Raw genomic sequence first — 14,755 nt, forward strand, 5'->3', positions numbered from 1 at the left:
TCATTGTTGTTTGGCGGGTCCGGGCTGGGGATTCGAACCCGCCACCTTAGGTGTACGTGGCTGGCGCCTTAGCCGGTTGAGCTATAGGCGCCGAGCCCACTCTGCTAATTTTTAATTTTTCTTTTTTGAGACAGAGTCTCACTTGGTCACCCTTGGTAGAGTGCTGTGGCATCTCTTAGCTCATAGCAACCTTAAACTCTTGGGTTCAAGTGATTCTCTTGCCTCAGCCTCCCAGGTAGCTGGGACTACAGGCACCTGCCACAGCGCCTGGCTATTTTTTTAGAGACAGGATCTTGCTCTTGCTCAGGTTAGTCTCAAACTCATGAGTTCAGGCAATCCACCCACTCCAGCCTCCCAAATGCTGGGATTACAGGTGTGAGCCACCTGGCAATTTTTAAGTATTTTGTAGAGGGTTGGGTGTGGAGGCTCACTCCTGTAATCCTAACACTCTGGGAGGCTGAGGCAGGTGGATTGTTTGAGCTCAGGAGTTCAAGAGCAGCCTGAGCAAGAGCGAGACCCTTTCTCTACTGAAAAAAATAGAAAAACTAGTTGGGCATGGTGGCACATGCCTATAGTCCCAGCTACTAGAGAGGCTAAGACAGGAGGATCGCTTGAGCCCAAGAATTTGAGGTTTCTGTGAGCTATGATGAAGCCACAGCATTCTACTCCGGGCGACTGAGTGATGCCATCTCAAAAAAAAATGGGGCGGTGCCTGTGGCTCAAAGGAGTAGGGTGCCGGCCCCATATGCTGGAGGTGGCAGGTTCAAACCCAGCCCCAGCCAAAAACCACAAAAAAAAAAATTGTTTTGTGAAGAGGGACATTTTTTTTTGATAGAGACAGAGTCTCACTTTATCACCCTCGGTACAGTGCTGTGGCATTACACAGCTCACAGCAACCTCCAACTCCTGGGCTCAGGTGATTCTCTTGGCCTCAGCCTCCCGAGCATCCAGGACCACAGGTGCCCGCCACAACGTCTGGCCATTTTTTGGTTGCAGTTTGGCCGGGGCTGGATTTGAACCTGCCACCCTTGGCATATGGGACCAGTGCCCCACCCACTGAGCCACAGGCACTGCCCATGGGACTTTTTTTTGTTGTTGTTTTTTGTTTTTGGCCAGGGCTGGGTTTGAACCCACCACCTCCAGCATATGGGGCCAGCGTTCTACGACTTGAGCCACAGGAGCCACCCGGGACTTTTTTTTTCTTTGAGATAGTCTTAATATGTCACCCTGGGTAGATAGAGTGCCTTGGAGTCATAGCTAACAGCAACCTCAAACTCTTGGGCTCAAGTGATCCTCTTGTCTCAGCCTCCCAAGTAGCTCAGCCTATAGGCACCTGCCACAATGCCTGCCTAGTGTCTATTTTTAGTAAAGATGGGGTCTTGCTCAGACTAGTCTTCTTGCTCAGACTAGTCTTGAACTCCTGACCTTCCACCCTGTCTTGTCCTCCCAGAGTGCTAGGCATGAGCCACCAAGCCTGGCTCTGAGAGAGACTCTTTCTATGTTCTCCACACTGTCTTCAGTGTCAAATTCCTGGCTTCAAATGATCCTCCAACTTCCACCTCCCCAGTCTCAGGGATTACAAATGTAAGCCCTATCCTATCCGGCGGACGTGTGCCTTTTTTTTAGACAGTCTTGCTCCTTCACCTTGGCTGGAGTGTAATTAGTAGATATGGGGTATGACTCTTGCTCAGGCTGGTCTAAAATTCCTGAGCTCAAGTGATCCTCCCACCTCAGCCTCCCAGAGGGCTGGGATTATAGGCCTGAGCCACTGTGCCCAGCTTTATAAGCTTCTAAATGCACATGTTTGAAGGTATCACACCTGTCATATCTATATGTTCTATTTATCTGTTTATTTATTTATTAGAGATAAATATTTTTTTAGAGACAGAGTCTCATTTTGTCGCCCTCGGTAGAGTACCTTGGCATCACAGCTCACAGCAACCTCCAACTCCTGGGCTTAGGTGATTCTCTTGCCTCAGCCTCCCGAATAGCTGGGACTATAGGTGGCCGCCAGTCGCCCAGCTATTTTTTTGTTGCAGTTTGGCTGGGGTTGGGTTTGAACCCGTCACCCTCAGTATATGGGACCGGCGCCCTACGCACTGAGCCACAGGCGCTGCCCTATATGTTATTTTGCTTGATTTATTCCCCCTCCCTAATTTCTCCCCTTAACCCTGTCAGTTCAGCGTAGTCAAGGAATCAAAGGGTACCTATCTAGATATGATTGTATAACCCCTTCTCTACCATAGCTCAGGTCTGGCATTTAAGTATTGTGGAATCAGTAAATGGAGCAAGCATTTTCCTCTAGCCCCCACTGTGAGCACCCAGGCTATCTGATTGAGCATCTGTACCAGTTTGTTGTTGCCATGCCAATTCTCTATGGATACAACAGCTTGTTTTGAAATCCCAACTCAGTTGCCTGGGGCCTTGACTGCTCTCCTAGCTCAGCCAGCCCTTTCATCCAGGAGCTGACTCTGTCCTTTTGCCTCCTGCTTCTAGCATCTTTACACACAGACACCTGAAAGACCATAGATGTCCCTAGAAGCACCAGTATATATACCATGAGAGATATTGTGCTTCCTATAACGAGGCCTTTTCTGCCTTCAGATCAGACCCCTTGAATGTTGACCCTTAAAATGGATTAAGTTTGCAACATCTCTTGTACTTTGCTATTTGGATTGCTGTCCACTCCCTGGGGAAGCCAACCCTATTGTTGCCAAGTTCTTTCAACTAGCTTCAGCCTAGGCCGATTATGGTGGCTCACATCTGTAATTCCAGCACTCTGGGAGGGGAGGTAGGTGGATTGCTTGAGCTCAGGAGTTGGAGATCAGCCTGAACAAGAGCAAGACCCCATCTCTAAAAACGGCCTGCTGCTGTGGTGGGTGCCTATAGTCCCAGCTACTCAGGAGGCTAAGGCAAGAGGATCACTTGAGCCCAGGTGTTTGAGGTTGCTGTGAGCTATGATGCCACAGCACTCTACCAAGGGCCTCAAAGTGAGATTCTGTCTAAAAAAAAAAAGTAAAAAATAAATAAAGTACTTTAAAAAGAAAAAAAAAAAAGCTTCAGCCTAGCTGAACTAGCCTTACTCATTTCTGGTTCATTAAGAGTTCTAGCATGCTTGGCTTGGCGCCTGTAGCTCAGTGGGTAGGGTGCCAGCCATATACACTAGAGCTGAAGGGTTTGAATCCAGCCTGGGCCTGCCAAACAATGACAACTACAACAAAAAAATAGCTGGGCGTTGTGGGGGGTGCCTGTAGTCCCAACTACTCGGGAGGCTGAGACAAGAGAATCGCTTAAGCCCAAGAGTTTGAGATTGCTGTGAGCTGTGACGCCATGGCACTCTACCCAGGGTGACACAGTGAGACTCTGTCTCAAAAAAAAAAAAAAAAAAGTTCTAGCATGCCTCAAGGCTGTGGTATCAGTGCTTATGCTATTTTACCTTTCTTTATAGCTCATAATCAGCTTTTGAGCTCATCTTGTTTGATTCTCACAAAAGCTCTGTAAAAGAGGTAGAGAGGTTATCATTACCCTGTCTTGGACATGAGGAAACAGACCCCGAAAGGGTAAATGTCATGTGTCCAAGAGGACAGAGCCAATCAATGAAAAACTAGGTCTCCTAATTCTGATGCCCTCTTCACTACTCTGGTCACTCAGAAGATTGATTGTCTACTATGTAACAAATACTAAGTCCCACTTACCTCAATGTCTCTCCCTTATACTCTCGTGACAGAGACTCAGATTTAAAGTCAACCCTGGATTCAGCCTAACTCTCTCCCCATCCCCCAGACATTGTGTCTACTTGCTCCCCTCAAGGTTTCTTGAGCTTGTTCCTACTTGGTTCACTGGACAGAAGACTTATGTGTCCCCTGCCCCTTAGGCTATAACACCCAGTTGTCCCACCACTACCCCCTGGAGAGGAAAGCCTTGATCTGGAATTGGAGCCTCTTTCCAAGGAGGATTGGGATAATATTTTGAAGAGAAACTAGATTTATTTTTTCTTTTTTGTAAAATAGTTGCTTTTTATTTATTTTTATAGTTTTTGGCCAGGGCAGGGTTTGAACCCACCACCTCTGGTATATGGGGCTGGCACCCTACTCCTTGAGCCACAGGCACCACCCAGAAACTAGATTTCTTAGGTGATCATGGAGTTGGGGATGGGGCATGAGTTTCGCTCATGGACCAGGATGGAATTGTAAAAAGAAAATCTTTCTCTTGATGGCCTTTTGGATGGAGAGGGGATACTCTGTGTTTGTTGTGTCATTGTGGGTGAAGGGGATAGATTTCAAATAAGTAATCTCTCTCACCATGAGGGGGTTGCGAACCTCTCCTCTGACACAGCATGATGTCAGTTTCTAAAAGGAAAGGAAATTTCTTACAGGGAAGGAATGTTTCTCTTTTAAGAGAGGGGAAGCTCTCTCTGGAAGGTTGCTAGTTGTGGTGGAAAGGAGTACTTACTCTTTAATTTCTAAAGGAGAAATCTTTTTTTTTTTTTTTTTTTTGTTCAGTTTTTGGCCAGGGCTGGATTTGAACCCACCACCTCTGGTATATGAGGCCAGTGCCCAACTCCTTTGAGTCACAGGCGCCACCCACTAAAGGAGAAATCTTGAATGAGGGAAACTTCCATGCCTTCTCTGTGAAGGAGAAAAACTGTTTTGAGGGAGGCCAATTCACATGAGATTATGTCCAATTTTCTTCTCCGCTCTGATATAGAGTCCTTCCCACATGGTATCTGCATACCCTGAGAGGCAATGGCAAATAATTTTTCCTGTTAGATAGTAAGAAAACTGAGGAGGGAAATTTGCCATGGGGAAAACTTTGACTCTGAGGGACCATTTGGGAAGGTAGTTACTCTGAGATGAGGAAACCTCTGTGAGGCTGAGGAAGTCTTTTAGAAATCCCAGAAGCATAGACTGTTGAAGGGAGCTTAAAGATATGCTAGGCCAGCCCTTGTTTGCTCCCAGGGAAATTGAGGCTTGGGGAAGGGAAAGAATTGCTAATAAGTGACAGAACCAGAACTTGAACCCAGCCTTTTCAAGTCCCAACCTGGGGCTTTTCCTACCACAGCTGACAGAGGAGGGTGATGCTGGCTTGGAAACTGCTGCTGTAAAACGTTTGACTTGTGGTTGAGGTATCTCTAGAGTGGGGCGCATTGACTCCTGAGAGAAGGAAACTGGGAAGGAGGATGGAATTAGATGGTATGCCCAGAGGAAAGAATGACCCCTTTGAGGGCGGCACTGTGGCTCAAAGGAGTAGGGTCCTGGCCCATATGCCGGAGGTAGTAGGTTCAAACCCAGCCCTGGCCAAAAAAAATGCAAAAAGAAAGAAAAAGAATGACCCCTTTGAGTCATTGTGCAACCCCATGGCTGGGCTATGGAACATCAGTTTGCAAAGATGCTGAGTTTCAAGGCAGTAAGGAAGGAGATGGGTCTCCCAGGAGTGTGGGGGAGGGGCTCTCACCAAAGCACCCAGGGAATGTGTGCCACTCTTTAGGATTTCTCTATCTTTGCTGTATCTCCAGGGGGAGTTGTCATTTTAATCTCTTTAAAATCAGAGGAAGCGGGGCTGGGCGAGGTTCTTAGGCCAGTAATCCTAGCAGTCTGGGAGGTTGAGGTGGGTGGATCGCTTGAGCTCAAAAGTTTAAGACCAGCCTGGGCAAGAGTGAGACCTCAGTCTCTAAAAATAGCCAGGTACTGTGGCAGGCACCTGTAGTCCCAGCTACTGGGGAGGCTGAGGCAGGAGTATCACTTTAACCCAAGAGTTTGAGGTTGCATTGAGCTATGATGCCAGGGCACTCTACCAAAAGTGACAAAGTCTCAAAGACTCTGTCTCAAAAATATAAAATAAAATAAAATAAAATCAGAGGAAGGAGATATGTGAATTAGATCCAATAAAGCTATTATTAGAAAGTGAAAAAAAAAAACAACAAAAAACTAGGAGAAACTGGCTCAGGGTCTGGCTTTGCTGGGCTAGGAGTGCAATGGTTCCTCATTTGGAGCTTCAGCTACTCAATTCACTATTTCTCTTGTTCCATTCTTGATCAGCAAAAAGCCAAGGCCAGCTCATCCAGGGGGAGGTCAGAGATTGCAGGGGAAAGAACTTGACAAACACACAAGCCACCTCTTCATTTATTGTAAAATCCTGTTTAATGTGTAACATTTCAGGCAGAGAGAGGCCTTGGGGACTAAAGGCAGATGCAGCCCTGACTGACCAACCCCCACTCCAACTTATCTGCCTGCTTCGCCCTCCCTAAGTCCCTCACCCCAGACACATCCTCCTTTTTCTTGTGGCTGGCAAGTACTGTTCCTCCTTTTTTCGAGCTTGCCACCCTCCCTTCTCCACCCGCATGTCCACAGCACCCCCCCATTCCAGTTGCCCACATCCCTCCCCACTGATGTGACTCCAGAGAAAGGGTGTTTGAGAGCATGGGGTTAAGATTAGTTTCATAATTGGAGATGCTGTCAGAGCATCCCACCTCTTGTCCCCCATGGCCCCAGGGAGAGGGAGAGGGAAGAGGAAGGGGTACAGGCAATAAGAGCTGCCCACACCCTCAATGACCTTGAGCACTGGCTGCAGTGGCCTTCAGCTCCCTACCCCTCCAGCTCCTCAGACAGAAGGCCCTGGAAGGAAGGGAAGTAGGGAGGGAAGGAGGGTTTTGATGGAGTAATCCCTAGCAGGCAGAGGCCTGTGCACCGGCAGGGCAGAAGGAGGGGCTCGCCAGAGCAGGGGCAGGGGTGAGATGCAAAGGTTGCCTGGTATGTGGCATCAGCAGGCTGAGCAGCGGTCGCTCTTCTCAGCCAGCCCGGCCCCAGTGCCGGGACTGCGGCGCAGTATGTCTTTAAGGGAGCCATCCTGCTCACTCAGCAGCTTGTTGATCTCATTCTGCTTGTATTCAGGTGACAAGCGGTGGCCAAAGCCCGAGCCCTTGCGAGAGGGCGGGTTGGAGCGGCGCTGGGCTCTGCGGGCACAGGCCCGAATGATGAGGTACACCACCTCGGCCACATTGAGGATGATGCAGATGCCAGAGGCAGCTAGCATAAAGACAGTGAAGACGGTTTTCTCTGTGGGGCGGGACACGAAGCAGTCCACTGTGTTGGGGCAGGGGTAGGCCTCACACTTGACCAGTCGCACCATAGCATAGCCAGGGTAGAGAAGATAAAAGACGTACATGAAGACAGCCTCAAACAGCAGCCGGAACACCACACTGATGACGTAAGTCCACCACAGTGTCCCTGAGATGTGGACCTTGTGCCTCTTTACCTCCTCCAAGTGTAGGGGGTCCCCATGACCCTCAAGCCGCAGCATTTTCTTCTCTATGTGCTGCTGGTGAGCCACATGCATGGCCACAAGGAGAGCTGGGGTGGAAACTAAGATGAGCTGCAGGGACCACAGACGCACATGGGAAATGGGGAAAAAGTGGTCATAGCAAACGCTGTTGCAGCCGGGCTGGAGGGTATTACAGATGAAGGAAGATTTCTCATCACCCCACACACTCTCTGCAGCCACCACCAACACCATGATTCTGAAGATGAAGATGACTGAGAGCCATACTCGTCCAATGGCAGTAGAATGCCGGTTCACGCCACTGAGCAAGGTGTATAAACCTGTCCAGTTCATCCTGCCTCATTCACACCTGCAAAACATAAGCCATGAAGCAAGCTATCAGAAATCTGGGGCAGAAAACTGGGCACCATAACACTGCCTGACAGGGCCCCTACACCTCTTCCAAGAGCCAGGGGCAAGAAAAGAAGGATAGTCAGCTTTCCTCATCACCCCACCTCCCTTGCCAGCCTCCCCTCCTTCTCACTCACTTGACTTGACCTCCCCAAGTCCCATCCCCCTTCTTCATTTTCATTCAACATTCTTTCCTCTCCAGCTCCTTTCTTTGCCAATCTCATCTTGTCCTGCTACCAGCCATCCCCTCTGGCTCTCCATCCGCTGGCTCCTCAACACCAGAACTAGGACAAACCCAACAGAGCCTTGTTACCTTGGGGAGTGCCTGTACCTGAGGCCACCCAGACAGGTCCCCTATGGTCTCATGTCTGTGCAGAGGGAGTGGTCCCTAGGTCCGCGCCTGCGTCCCAATTCATCGCCGCCCGGTGCTGGGGAGTCATATGCTGCTTTATACCCAGTGTCTGCACAATGGGACCTTTGTGGGGCTCTGAACAACGCCCTTTAGAATTCAGATCAAACATCCTGACTTCCGCCCACCCTACACACAGAGCACTTGTGTCCCAGCGCCGGACACCCAGCCTGCACCCACCTGTTCTGTGCCCGCCCGGTCCATCGCCGCACCCGCGACATAGCCCCACCAGAAGAATGGCTATGGGGGAGGGAGATGAAACACAGGCAGGTGCATGTAAGAGGGGACCCCAGCAGACCAGGACTTCTCTAGGTTCTCCCTTATAGCCCTATCAGAAACTTAGGGTCAGCAGGATTTTTCCCAGGCTTAGTTCTCCTCTATGGGTGAACTAGAGGAAAGGAAAGGGAGCTCAGATTTATCAAGTTAGAAACAGTGCTAAGCATCTTCCCATACATTCTTTCTTATGACTCATTTAGCGAATCTGTTATCCCATTTTCCAGATGAGGAAGATGAAGCTCAGGTAAGTAACTCACTCAAGGTCACACAGCTACAAAATGGCAGGGTAGGATGAAATGCAAAGGTCTTTGAAGCAGAAGTCTGGGTTCTTTCCACAGCAGACTCCTTATGTTTTTACAGAGAGTGTCAGTAAAAAGCAAAGGCTAGCCATTGAAAAAGAAAATAAAGCAAAGGCTAATGTTACCCATAAAAGCACAGAAGCTGTGAGCATATTCCAACTCCAGTGTCATGGAGCAAATTCTGACCATTCCTCTTTGAGTTTCAGGAAAGGGAACTCTTTTTTTTTTTTTTTTTTTTGAGACAGAGCCTAGAGCTGTCACCCTGGGTAGAGTGCCCTGGCATCACAGCTCACAGTAGCCTCCAACTCCTGGGCTCAAGCGATTCTCCTGCCTCTGCCTCCCAAGTAGCTGGGACTACAGGCGCCTGCCACAACGCCCGTTGGTTGCAGCCATCATTGTTGTTTGGCGGGCCTGGGCTGGATTCAAACTCGCCAGCTCAGGTGTATGTGGCTGGTGCCTTAGCCACTTGAGCCACAGGCGCCAAGCCAGGAAAGGGAACTCTTATAGGGGGTGATCAAGTGGGAACTTGGTGAGTTTAAGCCAAGAGGAGAAAGCAAAAGATCAAAAAGCAAACAAGGTTAGGGGATGGAATAGGTAAGAGTCACATAGCTTTAATCCTGGTTCTTTACCTAATCCAACCTTGGGCTTGTTGAACTTCACTGAGCCTGCTTGCTCATCTCTAAATTAAATTAACACACAGGGTTATTGGGAGATTCATTGAGGCAACCTGCAGAAGTTCTTAGCCTAGCTCCAGTTTCACAGTTGGTGATCAAGCGGGTTAACAACTTTGTTAGGAAGAGAAAACATGTTGCTTTGCGGGACTAAACGGTCTTCCAAACCCAAGATCTCTCTTTTTTCTCTCCAATGTTGTTAGTGACCTATAGTGTCTGTTTGAGATAGAAGAGACATTGCTGTCTTGCCCTCAACTTCAAGGGCAGATTGTAACTTCTTGCCTTCAGGAGCTTGATGGTTGCTCTAGGGAATAAGTTGTCCTCTATCCATTAGGCAGGCAAAGAAGGCCTCTCCCCACATCCCACTGCCATTAGTTTGAGAGATCGTGCTAGAAGCAGGGAACTGGATGTGAGGAGAACATGCAGGCCTGGAATGTAGCAAATTCAGTGGTCCCTGAGGTTATTGTTGATCCCAGTGCATGCTCCACAGCAGGGCCAGTGGTTGTGGAAGAAGCCTTATATTCAGTTCTGAGTGATCTTCTCTGTTGTAGAGGGAAGGGGTAGGGTTAATGGCAACTGGGGAAAAGTTGGGGAATGGGGCACAAGAAAATGGGAGAAGAAGGGATAATCCACAGGTTACTTCTCTGAACAAGGTTTTTTCATGTAGCTAAACAGAAAAAAATAGCCTTGGTGAGTTCATGTCGTATGCCTAAACCTGTATGGGGACATCGGTGTCCTTTGCCCCAAGCCTAGGGTTCTAAAGGCAAAGCTGTTGCAATAGGCACCACAGATAGCCATCAAGAATGCTTCACTGGTGAGATATGTTACCCTCTAAAACAGGCGGGCACAGAGAATTATTAAGCATAATCATTTACTGAGTACCTGTCATGTGCCAGGCCCTTGCACACTTGCTCGTGTAATCCTCAGAACAACTCCTTGAGGTAGATGTTGTTTTTATCCTCACATCATGGATGAGGAAACCGAGGCAAAGAAAGGTGAATGGACTTACCCAAGCATCACACAGTAAGTTACAAAGCTGAGATCTGAGCCAGGTTAAGATGATTCCAGAGTCCATATTTTCTATAAGCTCTATCGCCCTGGACACAATTATATTTTTTCCCCATGGGTATTTTTTAGGGATGGGAAGGTGCAAAACTGATCTGTCTTATTTTCCTTTAGCCCTTCCTCCCCTTTCCTATTGACAGCTCTTTTCTCCTCCTTCCTTCCCAGGGCTTTTCCTCACCTCCTGATTTGGTCTTTTTTTCCTTCCATTTCTTTCTTGGGCTGCTTCCTCAAACTCTAAAATACACTTTAGCTATTCTCTTCTCTCTGCCCCTCAAAGGTGTACCACAGACATCCTGGACACCCCTGAGTTTCCAGGTTCTTTTTTTTTAGAGACAGAGTCTCATTTTATCACCCTCAGTAGAGTGATGTGGAGTCACAGCTCACAGCAACCTCCAACTCCTGGGCTAAGGCGATTCACTTGCCTCAGCCTCCCAAGTAGCTGGGATTACAGGCACCCACCACAACGCCTGGCTATTTTTTGTTGCATTTTGGCTGGGGCCAGGTTCAAACCTGCCACCCTTGGTATATGGGGCTGGCACCCTACCCACTGAGACACAGGCACCGCCCAGTTTCCAGGTTCTTATAGCTCTCCACCTCTTACCTTCTTCCCCCCTCCCTTGCCCCCCGCCCTCAGTAGAAGGCTGTGGCATCACAGCTCACAGCAACTTCCAGCTCTTGGACTTAGGCAATTCTCTTGTCTCAGCCTCTCGAGTAGCACCTGCCACAACACCCGGCAATTTTTTGTTGCAGTTTGGCTGGGGCCAGGTTCAAACCTGCCATACTCTGTATATGGGGCTGGCGCCCTATTTGCTGTGCCAGAGGCGCCGTCCTCCACCTCTTACCTTCTTGAGCCCTCTGGGTCACAGCCAATAGCTCCCTTTGGGGCCTTTAGTAATCCTTGTGTGGGCACTGAGATCTCAATTTTTGCTTTCCCGTTTGGAAGGAAAACTGATCCCTATGTTAACATCAGTACTTCAAGGATTCCATTTTTATTTTTATTTATTTATTTATTTATTTTGCAGTTTTTGGCCAGGGCAGGGTTTGAACCTGCCACCTCTGGCATATGGGGCCAATGCCCTAGTCTTTTGAGCCACAGGCACTGCCCCAGGATTTCATTTTTAAAACATCCAGGGAAGTGACCTGATTTTGAAATTCAAAGTGTTGGGTGGCATCTGTGGCTCAGTCAGTAGTGCGCCAGCCCCGTATACTGAAGGTGGCAGGTTCAAACCTGGCCCCGGCCAAATTGCAACAACAACAAAAAAGAAATCCAAAGTGTTTTCATGACTTTGGGTTAAAGTCCAGGTATTGATATGCTCTGTGTTGCTTCAGGCATGTTCTGCTCTAATGTTTAATTAGACAAAACTTCTCTGGCCTTGTCAGGCTTTGGCCCTTTCCTCAGATTCAGATTTTCTCTGTACTCAAGCACAGTACAAAATCAGGTCCTCTTACTTAGTCCCTTCCACAGTCTTGTAATATTATCCCCATTTCTCAGACAAAGAAGTTGAGGCTCAGAGAAGTTAAGTAACTTGCTTCAACAGCAATTGCACTGCTGCTGCTAAGTGGTAGATCAAGTTTCAAATTTATTTTCCTCTGACCTTAAAGCCTTTGTACATATACTGTTTTTGGCAGCTTCTCTTCTTTTACGGACTTTGCATTCTAACTGAGACCAGACCCACTATTCAAAAACTTGTAATCATTCCAGTGTGCACATGCGCGCGCATGCGCGCGTGCACACACACACACACACACACACACACACATTCATTCACCAGGCCTGTCTCCCTCTTTCTTTCTGCCTTTATATCCTCCCTGTCCTTTCTTCCAACTACAGGAAAATCTTTGTATTTTGGAGGGTTTGGGGAAAAAGGCCTGGCTGGACTCAATGGGGTTACATTGAGCTTCAGACTCTATGTTCCCTCCCCATTTTCACAGGAAGATTTCACGGGGCTTTCTTTGAGATTTTTGTCTGCCTTTGTTATGGCTAAGGCCAAACTCCTCCCTCTCTCTTTCTCTGCCCCTGCTTCTTTTTCCTGTCTCCACCTTGTGGTTCTACAATATCTTGGTCACCGGTCTTAGCCTCTCCACCCTGCCATACATATTGTGTGGCCAGGCTTGGGTCAGATCCAGTCTAGTTCATTTCAGTTTTTTTAGTCCCTATCTCTGCTATGATCTTTTTTTTCTTTTCCTTAGATAAGGTCTCACTGTGTTGCCCAGGCTGGCCTTGAACTCCTGGGCTCAAGCAATCCTCTTGTCTTAGCCTCACTACCATGGTCTTTTCATACAACTGCTAATGCCAACTCCCTTACCTATTGTTTGGAGTATATCCCCATACTTCTCCACGACCCATGTGACTTCCTGTTGCTCTCTACTTGGGCTTATTATAATAGTCACCATTTATGGAATGCCTAATGTGTACTAGGGGCTGTATGTTCATGAACTCTCTCGGTCACAACAACCCTGTGAGCCACAAGCTATTATCTTCAATTTACAAATGAAGCAATGGAGGCTCAAAGAAGCTGAGTAACTCATTACACAGCTGTTAAGAAAGTGCTGGGGCTCAGATTAGGAGTCATGCTGGCCCTTCACCCAAGCCTGGGTTCCTTCTTTATTGCCATGCTGCATCCTCATCTATACTTCTCCCCATTAAAAAGCTTCTTGTCTATATTTTCCTCTCCTCATCTCATTTTCTAAGTCCACACATTCTTCTATGCCATTTCCAACAGCTGGAACAACTTTCAAACAGCTGGAGAACCACCCATCCTTTAGATCTCCAAACCATTAGTTACTCCAAGCTCGGCTTGAGTCTGCCTGCCATCCTCAAGAAAATGGAAAGGCATACTCCCAAATGCTTAGCCCTGTTGGCTGGCCCTCTGCAGCTGGCTGACACTGTATTCATCCACCCATAGCCCTGTACTGGGTGCATGCCTGGTTTGCCTTGTAATCAGAGAAGGAAAACAGTACCTAGTGGTGCCCAGTGGTCCCACCAAATCCTAAACCTGTGTGGCATGAAATGTCTCAGAGAGACAAACTTGGTCACTTTTGCACCTACAGGGTCCCCCCGCCAAGTCTTGGTGGAAACCTGTCCCTATAGGGATGAGGGTAATCCTCAGCTGTGGGGAAAAGAGCAAGAGGAGCAGTAACTTAGAGCCTGGGAAGAGGGTAAGAATTGAGGGCTGCAGAAAGAGGCTAAGCAAGCCTGGTATCTGGCGGGAGAGACCTCACCCCAGCTCAGAGGAAAGCATAGAAAGGACCTAAGGGGCTGAATCCTGAGGTCAAGAGAGAAGGCAAGACTTAGGCCTCTCCTGGCCCCCATTTCTGGCCCCTTATGCCATATCAGCCCTCCCTGGCCCACCTCCCTCAGCCCCCAGCCTCCTCACCTCCCCGACACTGCCACACCTGGCTGCTGCTGCCCTTTCCCAGGGAATGTCTGCAGGCGTGTCTGCCCAATGCCACCAGGTACTGTCAGCCCAACCCAGGGGAGGGACAATGAGCGCAAGGCCAGAGCCAGAAATGGCCCACAGCCCAAGAGGAACCAGACAAACATTAACCAGCCCCACCTCCTCCCACACATAATCATTAAACAAGATTGATCCCCTGAGCTACCAATGGATTTGGAGAGACAGGTCACATAGCCTGGAGTCACTGTGCTGCCCAGAGGGAGAAAGGCATCATTGTTACCTACATGTCCATGTTTAGTCTATCTGGGAAACTGAACTTGATGTAAGCTCCCCACCATTCCTCAACCTTGCCCTAGGTGGACCATAGTGTGGGCAAGCTGCAGAGAGAGCTCCTGCACTGGACACCATTCTGGCCATCACTTCTAGCTCTCAGCCTCTAAAACTATATACCAGGGGTCCTCAAACTTTTTAAACAGGGGACCAGTTCACTGTCCCTCAGACTGTTGGAGGGCTGGACTATGGGTCCCAGGACGAGTCGGCTGCTAAGCCAGCAGCAAAAACACCTGGTGGGCTGGATAAATGTCCTCGGCAGGCTGCATGTGCCCCGCGGGCCGTAGTTTGAGGACGCCTGCTATATACCAATGGGGAGGAAAGCCAGGGGCAACTCCTACTGGAACCTGAGGTCAAAGTGGGAGCCAGCTGTGCTTCCTACCCATATGGGAGTACCAGGATTGCCATGTGGCCTCCTGCTTATTGTCCATGTCCTGAGTGGCTGGGACCAGACCAAAGTATTTCCAATCCCATCCCAGAACTTACAACCTCCTCAGAAATTGCCTTCTACCTTTAAGGCCAAGGCAGTTAAACTGCAAAATGTATCATGTGCAGCAGTGAATCTTGGCAATCATTAAGGTAAACAGAGAATGTCAACCATTAACTGAGAGATCATTCTAGTTTCAAGGTCCCAGGGCT

The 14,755-nt window shown here is 48.6% G+C and overlaps 1 protein-coding gene across 4 annotated transcripts; it reads right to left on the reverse strand.

Moving 5' to 3' along the window:
* Window positions 1–6,104: 6,104 nt before the first annotated feature.
* Window positions 6,105–13,846, reverse strand: GJB1 (gap junction protein beta 1). Of its 4 annotated transcripts, XM_023508037.1 has the most exons (3): window positions 13,766–13,846; window positions 7,982–8,096; window positions 6,105–7,627 (listed from the first exon to the last, which is right to left on the reverse strand). In XM_023508037.1, the coding sequence occupies exon 3, from the start codon at window positions 7,609–7,611 to the stop codon at window positions 6,760–6,762; it is 852 nt and encodes a 283-aa protein (XP_023363805.1). In that variant the 5' UTR covers window positions 7,612–7,627; window positions 7,982–8,096; window positions 13,766–13,846; the 3' UTR covers window positions 6,105–6,759. The 4 variants fall into 4 exon arrangements, with proteins under 4 accessions (XP_023363805.1, XP_003801796.1, XP_012668175.1 ...); XM_003801748.2 differs by lacking the exon at window positions 7,982–8,096; XM_012812721.2 differs by lacking the exon at window positions 13,766–13,846 and having other exon boundaries at window positions 8,000–8,250.
* Window positions 13,847–14,755: the final 909 nt, after the last annotated feature.

This window comes from Otolemur garnettii, unplaced genomic scaffold (genome assembly GCF_000181295.1).
Source record: "Otolemur garnettii isolate 467f Iridium unplaced genomic scaffold, OtoGar3 scaffold00219, whole genome shotgun sequence".
NCBI classification, from domain to species: Eukaryota; Metazoa; Chordata; class Mammalia; order Primates; family Galagidae; genus Otolemur; species Otolemur garnettii.